The sequence below is a fragment of the Aptenodytes patagonicus genome, chromosome 6 (genome assembly GCF_965638725.1).
Source record: "Aptenodytes patagonicus chromosome 6, bAptPat1.pri.cur, whole genome shotgun sequence".
In the NCBI taxonomy this organism is placed as follows: Eukaryota; Metazoa; Chordata; class Aves; order Sphenisciformes; family Spheniscidae; genus Aptenodytes; species Aptenodytes patagonicus.
In genome coordinates, this window is record NC_134954.1 from 49,618,483 (window position 1) to 49,641,250 (window position 22,768).

The following is a 22,768-nucleotide window of genomic DNA, read 5'->3' on the forward strand; positions in this document are numbered from 1 at the left end:
TTAATAGCTAGGAAAACAATGTGGTGTTATTCTCATTCAGTGTCTCTGTTTATTTTATTTGGTTTGTTATTTATGTTAGTTTTGTGTCCCTGCTGTCTTTCTGTATTGATGTCTCAGAATGCCTGTCAAATTCCTGGCAAAAAATAAGCTCTGAATTTATTTGACTTGTTCAAGAAGTCTGCCTGTGGATATAAAGTGTCTTTTGTTTTTATTTCTGTTTCATCTTTAAAATATTTAAAATATATTCTGCAGATCAGTTCTTATTTCATTATGTCTGTTTGCATGTTTTCTGTTGTCTTTCTCATACTACTGGTGGATGACATTCTTAAAATAAAATAATGTCTTTAAAGTGCCTGAGATGCCTAAGAAACCTGTTCCTGAAGAGAAAGAACCTGTTCCTAAAAAGGTGGCAGCTCCACCAGCCAAAGGTATTGCTGTTTGTAAATGCTGTTATCTTTAATAGATAACATTCTTCATACAAGTTGAGTTTAGCAAGGGACATTTTAGTATATGTGTCTTGTATTATATTTGTCACTATACTATTTGTTTGTTTGTAAGTTTCTGTTCTGCTGTCCATAAGCTTCTGGGTTTGTGTCTATTTAAAAATTGTGCAAAAGAACACTGAAGTTACGTCCTATCTTTAAAGTACCCAAGATGCCTAAGAAGGTTGCTCCTGAAGAGAAGGTACCTGTTGCCCCCCCTGAAAAAGTGGAGGTTCCAGCTGCAAAAGGTATATGTACTCCTGATTATAATTAATATTTATGCTAAAAATACTCTTGACCTTCTTCTTTCTAACTTTTGTCTTTGTTGTATGAGATTTCTGCTTGAATTTATGTTAAAACTCTTCATTATCAATGTTTGCATTGTAGAACCATAAAGCTCTGTTTCTTGTGCTTTTTTACTTATACTGCTTTAAGGTGTTTTTTTAAAATTCCTAAAAGAAATCCGTATCTTTAAAGTCCCTGAGGTGCGTAAAAGAGCTGTTGCAGAAGAGAAAGTGTCAGCTGTTGTGCCCAAACCCAAAGAACCAACACCGGCTAAAGGTACAGATAAATTTCTTCTTATTCCTCCCAAAGATTTGTTTTTCCGCCTCATTCCTAAAATCTTTTATAATATATATACCGTTTCAGAAGCATGTTCTTATATTTTAATGTAACTTATGCTTGTGGTTATCATGTACATTTTCTGTTCTATGTGGATCCTCTTGACTAACTGTAAAAAAAAAAAAAAAATAATTGTAAGGTAGTAACAATAATACTGTTTCTAAAGTGCCCGTAGTATCCAAGAAACTTGTCCGGAAAGAAAAAGTCCCTGCTCCTGCTGCTATGGTGGAGGAGTATAAGTATGCATATGAAGAGTATGAGAAGTATGAGACATACGAAAGTATTGAAGAGTTTGAGAAGGTTCAGGAAGCTGAAGAAATTGAGGCATATGAGGAACCTGAAGAACCTGAGAGATACAAAGAGATTCAGGAACAGGAATATGAAGAGGAGGCTGAAGAGAAAGATGTCTATGAAAAGTATGAGTTTAAGGAGAAGGAAGAGATCTATGAGAAATATGAGGAGTTATATGAGGAGGCTTACGAAATCCAACCAGCTATAGGTACATCAAGTCATGATTTTTTTATTCTTACAGTTTGTTGAGTTCCCAGCTACTGCTAAGCCTCCTTTGGGTGTTTATTTATATTTTTCCCCATTTGTAGTCCTATGTGTGTCTGTTGCTGGTAATGATAAATCCATTCAAAGATTGTTTCTCTCCTACTCCTTCCTAAGGAATTCTTCCCTTCAGAGTGGAATTGGAGGATTCCCCATCTGACTGCCCAAGACTGAGCTAGTGTAGATATGACACAAGCAAAGTAAATTATAATTTTCTGATGCAGTTCAGCTTTAGCCTGAATTAAATATTTTTATGTGTCAATATTTGTTTCTTTTGCCCAGTTTAGCTCCTGTGAGTTACAGAGATGTTAAAATTCATGTAGGACCTTCCTTCTCATCATTTAAATTTATGATCATAGGATCTCTCATGCCAAACAGAAAGTGCATCTAAAATGTACTAGAAAGATGTACGCTGATATTCCTTAGCTTTCATTGCTCAAGAATTCTGAGATAAGTGGCTGTTCACTTGTCTATGCATAAATGATGAGATGGTTCCTCTACAAACGAGTGATTGCTCTGCTTGTTGTCTTTGTATCTGTTGTGATTCCTCATAAATAACTTAAAATCCATGATGAAATATTTTTTAAAGTGCCTGAGGTGCCTAAAAGACCTCTGCCAGAAGAAAAAGTACCTGTTCCTGTTCCTAAAAAAGAAGCTCCACCAGCTAAAGGTACATCAGCTATTAGATAAATTTAAAAATACAGCCTTCTGCCTGAGTGTCTGAATCCTCAAACCCAGTAATTTACCTATTCTGATTTGACTGCTAGACCCTTAACTTTCTTTCACAGTACGAAGACAGGGATTAAGTTACTAAAAAAATAATATTTCTTTAACAAATCAAAACTGAGACAAATTACTTTCTGAGGACAAAGGAAGTGCAGACAGGACCTTCAAGATTTAATTTTTGCTGTCACAATATTAGTGACATTTTATAGCTAATCATTGAAAACAGCAGATGAATAAATTAATAAAAATCTGTTGAGCTATAGTGCCATATCAGTGAAACTCTAGTTTCCTACAGAATCCTAAAAAACTAGGACCTTCTTCAACCTAATGATGTGCTGGAGTGCATATAAGCTTAATAGGTATTCTCTGTATCAGGCTCTACAAAAGATGAGTATCATGAATAGCAATTGTCAGTGGATGCTAGTAGAGTTTCTCTGCTAGTCTGGAGCTCTGTAATTTTCTGGTCAGAGCACTTAATTTGCCAGAAATTCATTTTGTGCTAACTTTTATAGTTGTTTCTCATACGAACTATCAGAATGAAATCAATGGGAAAGAGTTGGGGTTTTTTTTGCATAAAGGCTTGGAGTTAGTTGGTAGGAAATTAAAACCTTACCATATTCCCAGCTGGTATTAATTAGATCTTATCATTCATGAAACCTAATTATTAAGGCTTATCCCAGTTAAAAATTCAGCCAACAAGATCAGTGTTTTTCTTTCAGTGAATACTGAAGAATCTAGCTATGTCAATCCAAGCAAAATAGTCCAGATGGGTGGCCTGCAAGGTCACCGCTCAACAGCAACTGAGGACACTGTATTTTGTATTTTTCTAAATTTTCTGGCTCTTGCATTGTTTGCTTTTTGTTTAACTTCTATTCTTACATGATATTCATACTGTAAAAGTTCTTAAAAAACACCAATGTCTTTAAAGTGCCAGCGATGCCAAAGAAACCTGTTCCAAAAGAAAAAGCGCTACCTGCTGTTCCTAAAAAGGAAGTGACTCCGCCAGCTAAAGGTATACTTCTCTGCATTGTCCTCATGAATCATGAACTCTGATTTCAATCTTTTGTCTTCGTTATTTGTTGAGAAAGATGTGCATATGTTTTATGTCCCCACAGTGTTTTTTTCAACTGTTTGTGATTGTCTTTTTTTGCCTCTTGGTTTCAAGTCATTTGTTGAAAATATGGGAGAGTCGCTTTAAAAAATGTGTGTTCTGTTGTTAAGCTGAAAGTAGTTCAGAAAGAAAGAATATTTTTGTTTCTTCTGAAAAAGAAGGAGACTCCACCATCCAAATGTATGGCCATCTTTCAATAATATTTTTTTAATGTGTTATTCTTCTGTCTAATCTTCAAAATTAACATAGATGTTCTTTCAAGAAGCTTTTAATCCTTTGTTGTTTCACGAATCTTCCTTGTTAGATTTGCTTTTCTTCTTTCTAACTTCTTCCAAATAACTTTGAAAGCCCTAAAAGTAAATTATATCTTAAAGGGCCAGCCGTTCTCAAAAGAACTGTCCCTGAAGAAAAGAAGCCTACACGTACACCTGAAATAGGAGTTCCACCAATGAAAGGTAAAGGAACCTTTGATATGGGACTTTATGGAAAGGAAATATTTGTGTCGCTTTTCCCCAGCTAACATCTTCTAAAATGATCCTCATGTTCTTTACACCATGGCAAGAGTATCTAGTCTATACGTGCAGATTCAGCTCTGAGTGATAAAACTCTGAGGCAAACATTTCAGATATGTGCTATACATGTGCTAAACAGTAAATACATTGATTTATGAATGAAAACATGCTGAGGAGGTATCGCTACTTACACTACCAGTATGTAAACCTTCAGTGCTTTTATATTTGTAATATAGTTGTGAATTTAGTTTAAACTGGGGTTTTGAAGGCAATAGATTGGTCATGATATTGGTGGAGAAGTAACAGGGCAAGAGCTAGTAAGTTAAAACCATTAAAGCCGTTACACGTATCAGAAGGAAAAGCACGATGATACAGTGAGAAAAGCAAATGGCTTATGCTCTTTGAGAGCAGAAACTATAAATTTCTTCACATAATTAATTGTTCCGGCAAGACAGTTCTAGAACTGTATAATATTTCATTCTCGAAAAGGCACAGTATTTGGGACCTCAAAAGAACTTAGTTTTCTGGGTTTATTTCTGTTTGGGATTTTAAAAGTTGAAAATTATTTTGAGGTTACTAAAAGAAAGCTAATATCTTTGAAGTTCCTGAGTTTCATAAGAGAGCTGTCCTTGAAGAGAAAGTACCCACCATTATTCCTAGAGAAGAGGAGCCTCCTTTGTATGAAGGTACATCAGTGACACATCTACCAACCAGTAAATTGCAGAGAATATATCAATTCATGCTCTAGAGTGTTCTGTAAAATATGAGACATTTTCAATTATTTTTTTAAATTATTTAAAAGTAACTTCCATCCATGTCTTTGAGACCCTCTCTCCCCCCAAATTTAGTTATAGTTTAGCATTTTTAAAATGTTCTTTTCTCCTCTATTAATGGGAGAAAGAAACATAAATAAGAGAGAAACTAAGTTTCTGATCCAGGAAAGAACCTTAGCCACATTGGACCAAAGAAATGAACTTAAGTAGACAGTGGTTTAAGAGCCATCCTGAGTGAGACTTAATTAATTTTTGAGCTGGGATATAGATAGTTAATGCCAGATGAGGACATGTGAAATTCAATTACAATTTCTATCTAATACACAGAACTAAGTAACTAGAAAATAAAATGAAATATTTCTGTAAACTTGTATTTTACTAACTGGGAATGGTCACTTCTAGCAACAGTAGCTAAATGATCAGGTTGAAATGAGGTATTTAAATAATTTATGTTCAAACAGCTCTTTGTCCATATACATGTCTGCATTTTTGCATTATAAGTTGTCTTTCTAATCTTGTCTTGTAAAAAATATTAGAATATGTAAAATAAACTAATATCTTTAAAGAGCCTGAAGTTTACGGAGAAGTTCCAACAGAAGAAGAAGAAGTCCCTGTTATTATTCCCAGTGAACCAGAAGCTCCAGCAGCTAAAGGTACACCAACTATTCAAGCAATCTATAAAGCAATATGTTCCCTACAAATTAGTTATTCATCTTCATCTTTCCATCCATGTGCTGATCTGTCATTTAATGTGTTCATTCTAATGTTTCCTTAGATGCTATGTGTCATTGCTTCTTTGTTACTTACAATTTGTATATTACAATGTTCTTTAAAAAATGTAATATCTTTGAAGTACCTGCAGTGACAAAGAAAGCTGTCCCACTGAAGAAAATACCTGCTGCTGTACCTACAGAAGCAGCTCCTCCAGCTAAAGGTACATGACCTCCAAATGGATTTTCTCTAGGCTCTTTCAAAAGTGAGGTACCAAGTGAGAAATCCAACATGTTTGTTTTTCTTGAACAACATGACCAGGTGCTATATGCACTGTTTTCTTGCATTTGATCTCTTGTTGTAAATTTTGTCTGTTTGTTTGTTTGTTTTTATCTTAGAAAGAGAGCATACATATGGGGAGATCAGAGATTAAAAACATAATCATTTTGCAACCATTTACAAAGAAATCCAAAAATATTTCAGCATCTTTCTTCATATGTTAAACTAATGAACAATTATTAGGACAGAATAATTCATCATTTAGGAAAACATTCAAGGAATATTTTCTATAAGTTCCTATTTTTGTCTTGTGTTAGCAGCTGCTCAGATTGATACATTCTGCATCAAGAATTTAAAATTTAAAAAGAAATCAGATAAATACAAAGAAATTTAATAGACAGGAAATTCATAGCAGGGCCGGGGATTAGCCTTACATTTTTTTGACTTCTTGTCTCATGATCTATTTCCCAAAATACTTTGTCTGACAACATATTAAAAAAATATCTAAAAGGTTGTGGCAGAAGCTTGGTTGCAGAAACACTCTTTGCATTCACGTCAGGGGCTTTAATAAAGTCAAGACTAAGGTAAGACTTTAAATCAGGACAAAATACAAAGCCACAAAAATTTTTTCATAGGAACATAGTTTTGTAATAAAATTCCAGTGCTGAAGAACTCTATAGATGTTTGAAACATAATATTTAGTTAATTGCACTGGAGTTTTGCCTTGCTTTTATAGGTTATTTTGAAATTTCAACAAAATAAAACCCTTTAAATTGCCACAATTCCTAAAGGTTGTTTGAGAAGAAATACTATCTTTTCAGAGAAGGGCAAATTCAGACCTGTAAGTGCTAGGAGTTAGAAAAACAGTGAACTCCAAGAAAGTGAAGTTGTTGAGTTGTATTCACAGGTTAATACGATGTATTTTCATATTGTTCTAGTAGAATTTTTTATTGTTTTACAAAACTGTACTACTGATTTCCTAGTGCAAATTTCTAAAATAAACCAATATTTTTAAGTTCCTGAAGTACCAAAGAAAGCTGTCCGCAAAGAAAAAATACCTCCTGTTCTACCTAAAGAAGAAGCTTCACACCTTAAAGGTACAAGAAATTTTGAGTAGGATTTGAAAGATAAAAAATATGTTTTCATATATAAATCTTTATTTTGAGAACATTCTGTCTACCAGAAACTGGAGTTTAGTTAGCAGCTTTAGCTAGCTGTAACAGTATAAACTTCATTTAAAAAAAAGTAAAAATCGTATCACCTGTAGTTGTTCTTAAGGGGAAAATTAGCTTTAAGTCCAAAAGAGACAATTGCAAGGGACCCTGCTACTTGAGATCAGTCCGAGGGGAAAAAAGGAAATAAAAATAGAAAAAGTGACAGAGCTCAGACAGACAGGGCCTCTCTCTTTGCATTCAAGGAAGTAGCTCAGTTTACGACATATCACACATTTTTCTTCTGGCAAGCTGCAGAGATCAGATCAAGTTAGAATATGAGATTTTTTTTTCTTCCCTCATTTGAAAGAATCCTAATTTTGAGGATAAATATAAAATAGACCTCATCTTAAGATGAACTTGAATATTTGATTGTATTTGTTCTTTATCTTTCATATTGTCTTGTTTTCTGAAGATATTGTAAATTAATCTATTTAAACTAATATCTTTTAAGTACATGAAGTTTATGAGGCGATGCACATAGAAGAAGAAATTTCTACTGTTCATAGAAAAGAGGAGGCTCCAGCACCTAGAGGTATATATCTTCTTCATCATCTCTTCCTGCAATTTGCAAAGTCATGAACTCCAGGAAAATTAAATTATTCATGTTCATGGTTTAGTTCTTGTTCAATGTAATTAATATTTGTGTTTGTTCTTTTAGTACTTTACTTACATTACAAACTTGGGATTTTTTATGACTTTTCTTCCTGTTCTATATAAATTCTTAAAATGAACTAATATCTTTAAAGTGGCCACAGTCGTTAAGAAAGATGTTCCAGAAGAAAAAGTGCCTATTGCTGTACCTAAAAAACGAGAACCTACTCCCGTGCCTAAAAGACCAGAATCTCCACCATCTAAAGGTACTTTGATAGCCTAATAGAACTGAGGTCTTTTGCTGACAACATCTCTGTTTCTTACATCATTTCTGATTTAATAGTTCATGGTCCACTTGTGTCAGATTTGTGGCATTTATGTTGTATATGTCCCTTTTCCTGTTTCTCAACTAATCTTTAAGTCATAAAATTAAAATTAAAATCAGTAAATATCTTTCAAGTGCCTGAATTGCCCAAGATAATTATTCCTGAAGAGAAACCTGTCCGTCTGCCTAAAAAGCCAGAAGGTCCACCTGCCAAAGGTATAGGTCAACATATCCTTTCCTTCTCCTTTTTCTTCCAGGTTCTTCTGTCCCTTATTTGTTGTTGTTAAATCATTAAAAATTAGTTGAGTTTGTCTATTTCTTCTACCCAAGAGTAATCCATCATGATGGCACAGAAATTTTATCAGAAACTAGTCAAAGGGACTAAAAATAAGGAAAACTCTAGCTGAGTCAACACGCAGTGAGATTTACAGTCTCATTTCATGGGTGTTTATAGGTACATTTTCATTTCATGGGTGTTTATAGGTACTATAAACAGCCTCAGAAATTCTATCAGTACTCAAACAAGAAGTATATACACTTCCTCTTTCACATTGCTCATGTTAAACTTAGGGGTCAATTGATTTAACTTTGAATGAAAAAAGCATTAGGCACACAAACCAGTCATTACAATTCATTCAGATATTTTAGAAGTCTGTCTGAACTAGCGGTTTGTGTGGCATGTCACCACTGCGTGACACAAGATCCCTAGCAAAGTCACTTCAAACTGTTATTTGCCAGAGGGATAGAACCACTGAGACTTTTCAGAACATGTAACTGTTGTCAGAGTATCCCTATACATCTACTTGTTTTGTCTTATTTCTCTGTACTGCTTGTTTTATTTTCATAATTCTTATAAGTACACTATCTTTAAAGTGTCCAAGGCACCTAAGAAATCTGTCTCAGAAGAGAAAGTAAACGTTGCTGTGCCTAAAAAGCCAAGAGTAACACCACCTAAAGCTTATATGTCAATAATAGTGACTCTCTGAGGAAGAGATTTCTCTTTCTCTTGAGCAGTAGGGTTTACAGTAGAAGAAAAAAATTACCCTTTATTTCTCATTTATAAAAAATCCTGGTACTATGTAATAGTATACAACATTTTTTGCATGACATATCTCTTTTTATATCTGATCTTATGTTTCTTTCTGATATGCTTCTTGTGAGACTCTTTCTTCTTAATAATCTACATATTTTTAAATGCCTTAAATATAACAAAAATGAATGTTGTTTTCTTTAAAGTGCCAGAGGTGCCCAAGAAAATTCTGGAAGAGAAAGTACCCATTGCTGTGCCTAGAAAACCAGAACCACCACCAGCCAAAGGTATGTTGCACTGCAGATATAACTAAAATTTGGAAGAGAAAAAAACCTCTGCCTTGACTGTGCAGATTAGTTTTTTGATTAGTTTGTGTTGTCCTATTACTTTTATTTTCTGTGCCCACAGTTCTATATATACTACTGTTTTGAAAATTCTTCTTTTTGAATCATAGCTGTAATCAGTGTCCCAGTGTGTTAGAAATACTGATGTGGCTGGACAGAGATGAGACTGATACTTGAGAATCACAGCAGAAATCTTAAAGAGAAAACAGGGGTTCTGTGATCTGGAATATTCCTGACTGATGGTGAAAAATCAGCCCCAAAAGAGAGTTTAATAATTTCAAAGTACAGAATAAGTGATACAGATATCTAACATGGGAGAATACTCTTCGTGCATAAATGAAAAATTGATACTAAGAAGTCATCATGCATAGAAGAATGTGACAAGGAATACTGAATGGACGATGGTAGCCTTAGTCAAACGGAGATTTGGGAGGTGGTTGAAAAAAATGGAAAAATAATGTAATGTAGAAGGAGAAGAAACTCCAAAAGACTCTGAGGTGTTTCCTCATACTTTACAGGGACAGAAAAGAACCTTAAGTCAATAAACATGTAAAATCAATGGCTCCATTAAGAACCTCCCTACTTTGCAATTTCTACTGAAAAGTTTTGAACATAGCTGTAAAATTCCATATATTAATGGAAAATAATCTCTTTCCTTAAAGTGCCTGAAGCACCCAAGGAAGTAGTTGTAGAAGAGAAAATCAAAGTTGCTGTGCCTAAAAAGCCAGAAGTACCACCAGCTAAAGGTACGTGTCATTGATAAAACCATGGCAATAATTTGTCTTATTTTCATTGATAGGACCTTTTTGATACTATTTCCCCATCTTTCTGTCTTATAAACCATGATTTTTGTATTTAATTTTTGGCAGCAGCCTCTTTCCTCATCTCAAATGACTCTCAATCAAGATTGAGAGCAAAAAGCCTATTTGGGAGAGGGTATTATGTTTAATTGATGTTACCTGGTGTCCTTTTTTTGTTTCTTTTTCCACTTAAATGCTATTTCAATTGCTTTAAATTCTTAGTATTAACATAATTATTAATTTTAAAGTACCAGAAGTGCCCAAGAAAGTCCCAGATGAGAAAATACCTGTTGCGGAGCCTAAAAAACCAGCAGTTCCACCAGCTAAAGGTACTCATCATTATGACAAAATTAACAGAATCGAAAACATCACTCTTATTGTTTTAACACTATAGAAGACAGTACCCAAGACCTCTGTTAGAATATTCTTCTGTTGTCAAAGGTTTTTCAAGTGAACAAATGTGTTGTGTGAAAAAAATAGATGTTGCTAATTAGTGTTCTCACTAATATTATTCTGCTGTTATGCTTTAATGTTGTTTATGAAATTCTTATAGTAAAAGTTATTAATATTTTTCAAGTGCCTGAGGTACCAAAGAAAGTGGTCCCAGAAGAGGTTTCAGTTAAAGTGCCAAAGAAACCAGAACCTCCACCAGCTAAAGGTAACTGCTGTACACAATTAATGAAAGAAAACCCCTTCATTGTCTAGGGTACCATTTTAACATATCGGTAATTTATTTTTACTATAAATGTTCAGAAAATATTTTTGTTCTTTAAATTGTAGTTTTTGCATCTGTACTCAGTGAGACATCAGAGAGAATTTTCTGTAGGCAAAGAAAAAACTTGATATTCATATCTAAAACTACTGATGCTTTTGATGTCCCTGAGTTTTATTTTTTCTTAGTGTCTTAATGCTGCAGACATATGTTTGAATTTCATACAAATAAAATTAATTACTTTCTTTAAAGTGCCTGAGGTGCCCAAGAAAGTGGTTTCAGAAGAAAAAGTACACATTGAAGTTCCTAAAAAACCAGAACCTCCACCACCTAAAGGTACATGTTCAATACTGATAAAATTGCACATAAATTTTAATCTGTTTCTCTAAATATTATCTTTTTAAGTTTGTGTTGTCCTCTTTTTTTATATTCTAATGTTTATAAATGTTACAGATTGTGTTGTCTTCTTCACTTGTGAATAGCTCCCAGTAAGCAACAATGGCTATTAATAGTATGCAACAAGCAAGATGAAAAAAACACAGACTATTTATAAGGGGTATTTTTTTTTTCTGATGCTGTTTGATAATTTTCACCTTGGAGCTATTGTCACCTTTTTGATTCCTATTCTTCAAATTTCTGAAAGTAAAACAAATAAATATCTTTAAAGAACCTGAGGTGCCGAAGAAAGTTGTTCCAGAAAAGAAAATACCTGTGCCTAAAATACCAGAACCTGAGGTTGTGCCTAAAGAACCAGAACCTGAGGTTGTCCCAGAACCAGAGGCTGCACATGAAGAACCAGAACCTCTACCAGAAAAAGGTAAATCTCACCACTAATAAAATAACAAAAGCAATATTTTTCCTCTTTTCTTTAACACTGTGATTTTCCAGGCCTTATGTTTTCTGAGATGCTAAATTATACTTGTTCTATGTATCTGCATATGTGTGTGAAACAGACATACATGGGTCTTTCTGAAGAATAGTGACAAATCTTAGATGTCTGAATTGCCTGTATTTTATACTTCAATTCTTCTTATTATTTTTGATTATTCCTACTATTCTACCCACTTGGGTTCGTGAAAACAACCACAACTAATATCTTTACAGTGATAATAGTAGAAGAAAATAAAGTAGCCATTCTAGTAGCTAAAAGCAGAAGATATCAACGTAATTGAAATACCAGAAGCTCCACGAAGAAAAATTAGATGCCATCACTGCTAATTCTTGAAAGTCTTCAGCTTATTACCTGCAATGTTATTAATATCTTTTGTCCTGTCCATTCTGTTTATAATTTTCATGGATTTTACTTATAGCCTAAGTTATACTACCAGTGCACATGTGCACTTGCATATGGGGGCATAAGGCTTGGGAGGGAGGGGTGTGTACATTTGAGAGAAAAGGAAGAAAAGCCAATATGTGGTATATTCATCCTTAAAAAGACCAACATAAATGATTGATACCTGATATGTTTTTAATGTTTTCATTACAATTGTGGTTTTATGTTTTATGAGTCACTTAAATTTGGTATGATTGTCTGTGCAGTTGTTAAATTTAGCACTAATATCTTTTATGTACATAAAGTGGCCAAGACAACTTTCCCAGAAAAGAAAGTACCTGTTCCAGTTTCCCGAAAACCAAAGACCGTTGCAGAACCCCCAAAACCAAAGCCTCAAGAGGTAGAACCTCAAGAACCAGAACCTGCTAGAGTGGCCCGAAAACAAAAGCCTGTTGTGGCACCCCAAAAACTAGAGCGTGTTGTGGCACCTGAGGAACCCGAGACTGTTTTGGCACCCCAAAAACCGGAATCTGTTGTGACATCCCAAAAACCAGAGCGTGTTGTGGTGCCTGAGAAACCAGAGTTTGTTGTGCTACCTGAGGAACCCAAGCCTGATGTGGCATCCCAAAAACTAAAGCATGGTGTGATGCCCCCAAAACAAAAGCCTGTTGTGGAACCCCAAAAACCAGAGCATGTTGTAGTGCCTGAGAAACCAGAGTTTGTTGTGGTACCTGAGGAACCCAAGCCTGATGTGACACCCCAAAAGCTAAAGCATGGTGTTATGCCCTCAAAACAAAAGCCTTTTGTGGAACCCCAAAAACCAGAGCCATTCATGGCCCCTGAGGAACCTGAGCTCATTGTAGCACCTAAGGAGTCAGAGACAGTCACATCAACCCAAAAATCAGAGCGTGTTATGGTGCCCTCCAAAACCAAACCTTTTGTGCCACCCCAAAAAATAGAGCTTGTTGTAGCACCTGAAGAAACAAAGTTCGTTGCAGATTTCCAAAAATCAACGCCTATTGCAGTGTCCAGAAAATCGAAGCCTGTTGTGGCACCCTGCAAGCCAGAACCTGTCGTGGTGCCTGAGGAACCAGAACCATTTTTAGCACCCGAAAAAATAAAGCCTTCTATGGCACTTCAACAACCAAAACCTGAAGTGACATCCGAAGAACCAGAGCCTGTTTTGGCACCTGAGGAACCACCACCAGCCGAGCTGGCCAAAAAGCGAGAGAGTATTGCTATACCTAAAAAACGAGCAGCTCCACGGTCTAAAGGTACCTCTTATGAATAGGATCTCTTTTGCTTCTCTTGAGTTTACTATGTTTCACTGCTCGTTTTAAAGCTTAATACATGTAACTAAAAGATACTAATATCTTTAAAGAGCCTGCAATGCCCGAAAAGACTGTCCCAGAAGAGAAAATTCCTGTAGCTGTTCCTGAAAAATCAGAACCTCCATCAGCCAGAGGTACGTGTTATCATGAATACATGATAAACACACCTAAACTTCTCTTAAGTATTATCTTAATCTCTTTTGTTCTGTCTGCCATTTCAAATCTGAGGTTTTAAATGATGCCTGCTAAACAAATCAGACTGAGTACGAGTGTGTGCCAAATAGTTACTTCAAAACATTTCTATTGTCCTCTGTGTTTCAGTCTCTGTACTTATGTTCAGTTGTATTGTAATTGTAAAATGAAATGCACTAATATCTTTGAAGTGCCTGAGGCACCTGAGAGGGCTGTCCCAGAGGAGAAAGTGCCCATTGCTGTACCTAAAAAACCAGGAGCTCCACTTGCTAAAGGTACATGACACCATGTTTATCAACATAAGGAAGGTTGTTTTTTTTAAAATGAATCTAATTTTAAATTGATCTTTCACTATATACTCTGATATCTAAAATGTGGAAGAGATGTACCAAATACGAATTGTTGTGCAGGGGCGTCAAATGTTTCCTCAACTAAAACCATCCAAACTTTTGTTGTACTGTTTTTTTGGCATATTCAAAAAGTTCAGGAGGTAAGATTTGATTTCTTAGGCTATAGCAATAAATCAAGCAGGTATGATGAACTCCTGTCTACCAATAAATGGCAAAACTTTATGGATGCTAACAAGAGAATGAATGCATAAACTGTTGTTCACATTATTAGTAGGGATGGTTTAGTACATGGTTTAGTGGGACTTGGCAGTGTTAGTTTTATGGTTGGACTCGATGATCTTAAAGGTCTTTTACAACCTAAATGATTCTATGAGAAAGGACAAAATAAGCAGAAACTGAAGGTTTCAGCAGAGAGTAGCAGTTTCTGTACATAGAGCAAAATAATTGCAAATATCTCTATGTACCTGTGTTGCCATGGGTAGCACCATGGAGCAGAATCTTTTCTTTAAACTGTTAATTATAATTTGCCTGTATTTTGGTCATATGTCAACATTCTCCACTCTGTGATTTGTGAAGCTGTTACATTGTATGAATAGCACCAAAGAGCTGTAAAGTTCCTGTGAACACCTAATTCACTGAACCTTGTAAGAGGCATTTATTTTCTCAGATTAATCAGGATGAGAGAATTTATAATTGAAATACTAAAAAATTACTTAAGATACTCTAAAACTATACACACCATAGATTGATGCAGTGCTGCATCATTTCATTTCCTTTAGAAAGTCCCAAGCACTGGCCAGAGAAATAAACATTCCCTCTGCCACCAGAGTCTCTCCATCTGAAATACAATGGCATTCCTCAAGTGAAGTACCACCTCACAGTGATGATATTTAAAGCATTTAAATGAATATAACAGGAAACAGTTATAAGCAGCATCTAGTGGTTAGAATGGAAGCCACAGCCATTATGAAAGAATGTGCAAAGCAAAAAAAGAGAGGAAACATACAAAGGCAGAAGTCTTTCTGAAGGTAAGGTCAACCTGAAGGATAAAAATAGTGATAAAATCCAAATGACAAGTAAAAAGATGATAGTGACTGCCAAAAACAGCACAGAAAACACAGTCATGAATGATACATGACTGATACTCAAAACCAGTAGGATTCCATAAATAAGTCTCTGATCAGCTGTTACAAAGACGGCATCTGTTTTCTACATTTCCACCTTGACTCAGAAACAGAAACTAAACACAGAATTCCCATCTCCTGCGTGACATATTTGACAGCCTGGTCATTCCATGTGTTTGAAGCAAAGCACAACTGATGACTGAATGTAACCACAGCACTTTCTCAAAGAAGACCGCATGCATGTATTATTGATTGTCTTATTGTTTCATATACATCTGTAGCGCCCACAAAACTAAAACATACTAATATCTTTGAAGTGCCCAAGGTGCCCAAGAAAGGTGTTCTGGAAGAGCCCGTACCTGTAACTCGGCCAAAAAAGCCGGAACCTGCACCAGTTCGAGGTACCTTGATGCCCTGTGCATCAGCTTGAATTAGACTGTTTCTTACTGTCTTACATGTTACTTCTGATGCCTGTTATCCCATCCATTTGTGATCACCTGAAATTTCTACGTTCTGTGTTGTGTACAAATTCTATTGTTAGAATGGCAAATACATACAGATCATGAGGGACTATCCCAGTCTCCTTCATATGTGTTCAGAATCTAAAATCCTATATATCAAAACTGATAAGATACATGGGAAAGAGCTTTCTACTTTGGATTGTTAATGTAAACTCCTGTCTTTATCATTTTGCCAAGAATCTCAAGTAATATAAATGGGTTTTTTACCTAAAGTATTTTTCTTTAGCCACTACCAACTGGCAGCCCTCTCCTATTGTGTGGTAGTAACAACCAGACACAGTCATGACACAGCAATATTTAAAAAACAGACAAACAAAAAAAAAAAATCATAAAAACTGATCACTTCAGAGAGAATAAGGAGGAAAGCCAGGTTCAATGGACTGTGAAGGAACTGAAGCTGCTCTGGGAAAAGAAGTCCCAAAGTGACAAGAGGGACATACATAGATAGGACAGTAGTATTTTAAGACTTGGGCATATGTCCTAAATAACAGATACTTCAAGCTCGTTAGCAAATGCAGAGCTTATTCAAATGCATAGTAGATCAGGATGGTCTTCATTCTATGGTCAAATTTCATATGAGAAAACCGTATGGCTGTAGTCATAGATTGATGTACCTTTTTTCTGACCATAAGCTCATGGGGATCCAAGAAAGTGGGCTCTGCAAATCTATAATTGAATTGCACATAGTTATTAGGTACAAGACCACCAGATCTTCTGTATTTGTGCAGAACAATTCTGCATCACACAAAGAAGGAGAACAAGGAAATTTGCTCACTCTGCAGGTAGACCTTTAACCTTCGCCAAATGCAATTTCTAAATACAGGATTATAGAAGCCCTGAAACCTCACTAAGCCAAAAGCACCCACATACTGTGGAAGAGTTGAAAAAAACAGAAGAGAAAGAAAGGAGAGAATAGTAATGATGATGGGATTCCTGTTCCTCACCCTGTGACTGCCCACACTGCTGAGTGCAAAGCACCAGCAGATTTATGAGGAATGGCAAGAGATAAGATATGGGCTGAGGTTGCTCCCAGGGAAGAGTCAGATCCCAGCGGGGCGGAGAACAACAGTCTCTCCTCCCAGGGAGGGAAGGCTGCTGAGTACAGAGGGGGGTATCCTAAGTCACACCTCACCCTCAAGCTGTACCTAAACATAGCCAACAGTTTTCTCACAGAACCTACTTGGCATCACCACTCTGTGCCTGTGCTCGTGTATGGTTTTGTATGAGAGAGAGAGAGAGAGAGAGAGAGAGAGAGAGAGAGGTCGATACCATGAGACCAGTTTGTTACTTCCATGAGTGCATCTCCAGTTTATGTTTCATTGTTCATCTTCCTGTTTAATGTATAAAACTGACTGTTACTAATATCTTTGAAGCACCCGAGGTGGCCAGGAAGGCTACTCGTGAGGAAAAAGTACCTGTGGTCATTGCCAAAGCACCAGAGCTTCCAGCACCCAGAGGTACCTGTCTTCATGGATAACTTAACAAAGAAGATATATAATCTTCTTCTCTTAAGCGTTGTCCTACCCTCCCTTGGCCTGTCTCTGTTTCCAGACCAAGATTCTTGAGGTTGTGCATGCTGAGTAAACGGTGCTGCACATGTGTGTGAGGTTTTGAGCTGGCTGTTGTGATGTTCTGTGTCTGTGTTGCCCTGGTTTTTGTTCCTACTTGGCACGTGTTTTCACCAATGTAAAATGAAACGCGCTAATATCTTTGAAGTGCCTGAGATGCCTGAGGCAGAGGTCCTAGAAGAGGAAGAGGAGGAGGAAGCACCAGAAGAGGTGGCACCAGTTGCTGCACCTGGAGAGACAGAAGCTCCTCCAGCTGAAGGTATACGGTGGTGTTCTGAAAGAGCCTGCCGTGCCCTCTGGGTTGCCACAGTACTGAGTGCTCTTTGCCCCTCTGCATTCTGTGGGGAGGGGTGAGAGCGGCACTTGGTCATGTTGTGTCTGTATGTGCCTGCACATGCCTGCAGGAGAGGGTGCGGCTCGTCAGCAAGCACTCACTCATAAGTCCATACTTTGGGTCTTTGCTGCGAGTATTCCACCTGAAGGAAGAGTGGTTGTCTGAAGAGGACTCACTGGTAGTCTGTCAAGGGTTTACTTTTCTGCTTTGCTGCTTGCCATTTGGCTGTTTGCTGACCTTTATCTTGGTCAAGTAAAAGGAACTAATATCTTTAAAGTGCCTGAGGTGGCCGAGGAGGAAGAGCCAGAAGAGGAGGTGCCAGTGGTCATTCCCCCAAAGCCTGTGGCAGTGCCCAAGAAACCTGTGGCTGTGCCCAAGAAACCAGAAGCTCCACAAGCTAAAGGTATATCTTCTGAGGGGATTTGCTTTTTATTTTAGTGTATTGATTAATATTTTCATTTGTTATCCCTTCTTTTGTGTAAGATTTGTTACGTGTCCTCTACCCCTAGCCTCTGCTGTGCCTATCTTTGCATATGTGACTAACCAACCAGTCTCTAGAGGAATGTTACAGTGTTAAAAATATCTAAACTCTGATTTTATCATAAGTGTTATGACCTTTTGTATTTTTTAAACTGTGAAATTAAGAGGAAATAATATCTTTAAAGTGCTCAAGGTGCCCAAGAAAGATGTCCCACAAGAAAAAATGCCCGTTGCTGTACCCAAAAAAACAGAACCACCACCACCCAAAGGTACATGTCATCACTATTAGTATCATCATTAGAAAGAAAAATCATGCTCTTCTGGCCTTAAGTTGAACTAATTTTTCTGGTGATAACCTATTGGAGATAGGTGCGTAAGAAATATGAAGTGCAATGTGGGGTGCCAAAAACATGACAGAAAAACTAGATTCAATTCCTTGAAAAATATCTGCAGCTTTCTGAACTTTTTGAAAGTTTAAGAATTAACATTTACTGAATGCTTAGTTTAAACAGGATAGCATGTTGTTCTGAAGAAGGCCTGCAAATAAGTCTTCAGTTTAAAGGATATAATGTTGCATCCCTGAATTTTCTAATAGACTGTATTGCTGGATGACAGCAGCAATATCAGTTCTCTACCTCTTTAAAAGTAAGTTAATGCCAGGATACATGAGGTAAATTTCCTAGCAAAAGACTTGATATACCTACTGATGATCTTATTAGCACATGAAAGGGTCATTAATATAATCCAAATGAGAGGAGAGGAAGTATATATTTCTGTAAACAATAGATTCAGAAAGACAGGAACTGTGGAAAACTGAAAATGAAGAGGAGGTGTAAAGAATGGAAATAATTGATAGAAAAAAGTAGTAATGATAAGGCAAATGTTACTTTCCTAAAAAAATTATGTTACAATGACAAAGTAGTCATGAATGATACATGACTGATACTCAAAACCAGTAGGATTCCATAAATAAGTCTCTGATCAGCTGTTACAAAGACGGCATATGTTTTCTACATTTCCACCTTGACTCAGAAACAGAAACTAAACACAGAATTCCCATCTCCTGTGTGACATATTTGACAGCCTGGTCATTCCATGTGTTTGAAGCAAAGCACAACTGATGACTGAATGTAACCACAGCACTTTCTCAAAGAAGACCGCATGCATGTATTATTGATTGTCTTATTGTTTCATATACATCTGTAGCGCCCACAAAACTAAAACATACTAATATCTTTGAAGTGCCCAAGGTGCCCAAGAAAGGTGTTCTGGAAGAGCCCGTACCTGTAACTCGGCCAAAAAAGCCGGAACCTGCACCAGTTCGAGGTACCTTGATGCCCTGTGCATCAGCTTGAATTAGACTGTTTCTTACTGTCTTACATGTTACTTCTGATGCCTGTTATCCCATCCATTTGTGATCACCTGAAATTTCTACGTTCTGTGCTGTGTATCAGTTAGGAATTCACTTATCTAGTATTTTGTATAAATAACTCAAATAATATTTTGAATATACTGTTTTGTTTTCATATTCTGAATCAGCAGATACTAAAATGTTATATTTTAAAACTTGATCATAAGTTTTTCAGGTTACTGTCCAATTTTGTTATCTCAAATTGACACAGTGAATGTCTCCATGACTCTTTTGACAGTCTGTTAGTGTATATTATAGACATGAATCTTGCAAAATGAAAAACCAATTTTTACTCAGAAATGCACATATGAGGGAACTAAGAAGTGACAGCATATCACGTGTTTAAAGAAAATGCTGATAATTTTAGAGTTTATAATGAAGAAGGAATGGTTATAAAATCCAGTGAACTGTACAGGCTGTGGAAGTTATCACAGTGAAATGAAAATTGAGTCAAAAGAGCTACTTAAGATACGAAAATAAGCCAATAAAAAGAAAAGCATAATCAAAGAATGGAAATGGAGAAGGACAGAAATAGGGACAAAGGACAAATACTGGGTTCCTCACCCTGTGACTGCCCACACTGCTGAGTGCAAAGCACCAGCAGATTTATGAGGAATGGCAAGAGATAAGATATGGGCTGAGGTTGCTCCCAGGGAAGAGTCAGATCCCAGCGGGGCGGAGAACAACAGTCTCTCCTCCCAGGGAGGGAAGGCTGCTGAGTACAGAGGGGGGTATCCTAAGTCACACCTCACCCTCAAGCTGTACCTAAACATAGCCAACAGTTTTCTCACAGAACCTACTTGGCATCACCACTCTGTGCCTGTGCTCGTGTATGGTTTTGTATGTGAGAGAGAGAGAGAGAGAGAGAGAGAGAGAGAGGTCGATACCATGAGACCAGTTTGTTACTTCCATGAGTGCATCTCCAGTTTATGTTTCATTGTTCATCTTCCTGTTTAATGTATAAAACTGACTGTTACTAATATCTTTGAAGCACCCGAGGTGGCCAGGAAGGCTACTCGTGAGGAAAAAGTACCTGTGGTCATTGCCAAAGCACCAGAGCTTCCAGCACCCAGAGGTACCTGTCTTCATGGATAACTTAACAAAGAAGATATATAATCTTCTTCTCTTAAGCGTTGTCCTACCCTCCCTTGGCCTGTCTCTGTTTCCAAACCAAGATTCTTGAGGTTGTGCATGCTGAGTAAACGGTGCTGCACATGTGTGTGAGGTTTTGAGCTGGCTGTTGTGATGTTCTGTGTCTGTGTTGCCCTGGTTTTTGTTCCTACTTGGCACGTGTTTTCACCAATGTAAAATGAAACGCGCTAATATCTTTGAAGTGCCTGAGATGCCTGAGGCAGAGGTCCCAGAAGAGGAAGAGGAGGAGGAAGCACCAGAAGAGGTGGCACCAGTTGCTGCACCTGGAGAGACAGAAGCTCCTCCAGCTGAAGGTATACGGTGGTGTTCTGAAAGAGCCTGCCGTGCCCTCTGGGTTGCCGCAGTACTGAGTGCTCTTTGCCCCTCTGCATTCTGTGGGGAGGGGTGAGAGCGGCACTTGGTCATGTTGTGTCTGTATGTGCCTGACCTTTATCTTGGTCAAGTAAAAGGAACTAATATCTTTAAAGTGCCTGAGGTGGCCGAGGAGGAAGAGCCAGAAGAGGAGGTGCCAGTGGTCATTCCCCCAAAGCCTGTGGCTGTGCCCAAGAAACCTGTGGCTGTGCCCAAGAAACCTGTGGCTGTACCAAAGAAACCTGTGGCTGTGCCCAAGAAACCAGAGCCTGTGCCTGTGCCAAAAATACCAGAGCCTGTGCCTGTCCTTAAAAAACATAAAGTTCCTCTAGTTAAAGGTATATACATCAGTGACTGAGCCTCTCCTTTTCTCTATTCTCTGAATACTTTTTCCCTTGTTTAACTTATGTATGCAGTGCTTAGGTATCCGAGTGAATAATCTGTCACTTAAAATTTTATTCTTCAAGTCTTGAATGCCTTACTCTTTTTTGTCATTACACTTTTCACTATTGTATGTATAAATGTATCTTAATGTTCACAAAAATGAAAATTTACTAATATCTTTAAAGCACCTGAAGTGCCAGAGATAACTGCCCCAGAAGAGGAAGTGCCTCTTACAACACCTAAAAAGCCAGAATTTAAAAAACCAGAGCCTCCTCCAACCAAAGGTATATATTGCCAGGAGGCATCTCCTAAGTAGAAATGTTTACTATTTGTCTCTCTTTCCTTTGTTCATATCTGAGTCTATGAAATGTGTCAGTTGTATGTAGACTACCTTGGGAAAGACTGTTTGGAGCACAAACAGTCTTTCATGGTTATGGCCACTGTTACTGCGATATTCTGTGTGCTAGGTGTCTTTGTCTTTTTTATGTTTCATATGTACATTTATACACATGCAAATAAAAGGAACTATTATTTTTTAAAGTGCCTGAGGTGCCCAAGAAACCTGTCCCAGAGGAGAAAGTACCTGTTCCTGTTCCAAAAATACCTGAACCACTACCAAGTGAAGGTATATGCCATCATAGCTATTACTGTAAAGACAATCCTTTGTCCTGTTCTTCCAAACATAAGCTTTAAAATAGATGTTGCCCTTTTTCTCCCATTGTAACGTTTGTAAATTGTTCACTTCATATTTTAGATTACACCAGTCTATGTTTCTTGTATCTACTATTATATTTTCATATTTGGAAGTAAAATATCACTTTCAAAATTAAATATTTTTAAGTGACATGTGCTCCTACACAGGATATTCCTAACACAGTATGTCTCGTTTTAAGATAATAATCAATTCCCACTAAATTAGAGTCTCTTAAAACCTAGTATTTATATTGCTGTTACAATCTTAAATTAATTGAGAGCATTGAGGTTTTTATTCTTTCCAGTTACAATGAGTCATCCACAAATTTAATGTTTAGTTTATATTGTACACATAAAAAATACTATCCTTCACACAACCCTGATTCATTCTTACATAGAAAGAGAGTAGTTTTTCAAAAACATGCATTAACTGAAAAGGTAACAGATACTGAGCAATTGCTTATCCTAATGTGTATTTGTCTGTGTCTATTGAAGTAGCTCTCTTTTTAGTGATATCTACATAATTTTTCATGTGAAATGATCTTATCATGGGAAACTTACACCAGTTGTCAATATTCTTTAAAGAATATGAAATTGTAAAGGAGAATGAGCCTGAAGAAGCAAAAGAAATTCCAGTTGCAGAAGTAGAAGAAGCTTTACCAGTTGAAGGTATACAAAGTACCTACCTAGAGGCTGCTGGACACCTTTCTCTCATTACTGTGCAGTTTTTTTCTTGCTCTGTCGTTCTTCGCACATGTACCTGTATGTTGTAGGTCTCTGTGTAATTCTTCCTCTGTTATTATGTTTCGGAAATTAGTTCT

General features: G+C 36.8%; 1 protein-coding gene across 6 annotated transcripts in view; it reads left to right on the forward strand.

Annotated features, from left to right (window-relative positions):
• The window catches only part of LOC143162320 (titin-like), a 245,966-nt gene that overhangs the window by 112,808 nt on the left and 110,390 nt on the right, over window positions 1-22,768 (forward strand). Inside the window, exons 143-175 of one of the 6 annotated variants that reach the window (XM_076342523.1) lie at window positions 351-428; window positions 647-730; window positions 960-1,043; window positions 1,270-1,602; window positions 2,245-2,325; window positions 3,310-3,393; window positions 3,867-3,947; window positions 4,607-4,690; window positions 5,344-5,430; window positions 5,631-5,711; window positions 6,784-6,864; window positions 7,433-7,513; window positions 7,728-7,838; window positions 9,134-9,214; window positions 9,934-10,017; window positions 10,320-10,400; window positions 11,036-11,119; window positions 11,451-11,600; window positions 12,362-13,330; window positions 13,438-13,521; window positions 13,771-13,854; window positions 15,371-15,454; window positions 16,948-17,031; window positions 17,291-17,401; window positions 17,754-17,879; window positions 18,142-18,225; window positions 19,199-19,282; window positions 20,359-20,442; window positions 20,702-20,812; window positions 20,987-21,208; window positions 21,440-21,538; window positions 21,796-21,879; window positions 22,533-22,616. In XM_076342523.1, the coding sequence (XP_076198638.1) occupies window positions 351-428; window positions 647-730; window positions 960-1,043; window positions 1,270-1,602; window positions 2,245-2,325; window positions 3,310-3,393; window positions 3,867-3,947; window positions 4,607-4,690; window positions 5,344-5,430; window positions 5,631-5,711; window positions 6,784-6,864; window positions 7,433-7,513; window positions 7,728-7,838; window positions 9,134-9,214; window positions 9,934-10,017; window positions 10,320-10,400; window positions 11,036-11,119; window positions 11,451-11,600; window positions 12,362-13,330; window positions 13,438-13,521; window positions 13,771-13,854; window positions 15,371-15,454; window positions 16,948-17,031; window positions 17,291-17,401; window positions 17,754-17,879; window positions 18,142-18,225; window positions 19,199-19,282; window positions 20,359-20,442; window positions 20,702-20,812; window positions 20,987-21,208; window positions 21,440-21,538; window positions 21,796-21,879; window positions 22,533-22,616 (4,224 nt within the window). Of the gene's footprint in view, window positions 1-350; window positions 429-646; window positions 731-959; window positions 1,044-1,269; window positions 1,603-2,244; window positions 2,326-3,309; window positions 3,394-3,866; window positions 3,948-4,606; window positions 4,691-5,343; window positions 5,431-5,630; window positions 5,712-6,783; window positions 6,865-7,432; window positions 7,514-7,727; window positions 7,839-9,133; window positions 9,215-9,933; window positions 10,018-10,319; window positions 10,401-10,648; window positions 10,730-11,035; window positions 11,120-11,450; window positions 11,601-12,361; window positions 13,331-13,437; window positions 13,522-13,770; window positions 13,855-15,370; window positions 15,455-16,947; window positions 17,032-17,290; window positions 17,402-17,753; window positions 17,880-18,141; window positions 18,226-19,198; window positions 19,283-20,358; window positions 20,443-20,701; window positions 20,813-20,986; window positions 21,209-21,439; window positions 21,539-21,795; window positions 21,880-22,532; window positions 22,617-22,768 lie in introns of all 6 variants that reach the window. The other 5 variants (XM_076342517.1, XM_076342519.1, XM_076342520.1 and 2 more) reach the window with 5 other exon arrangements.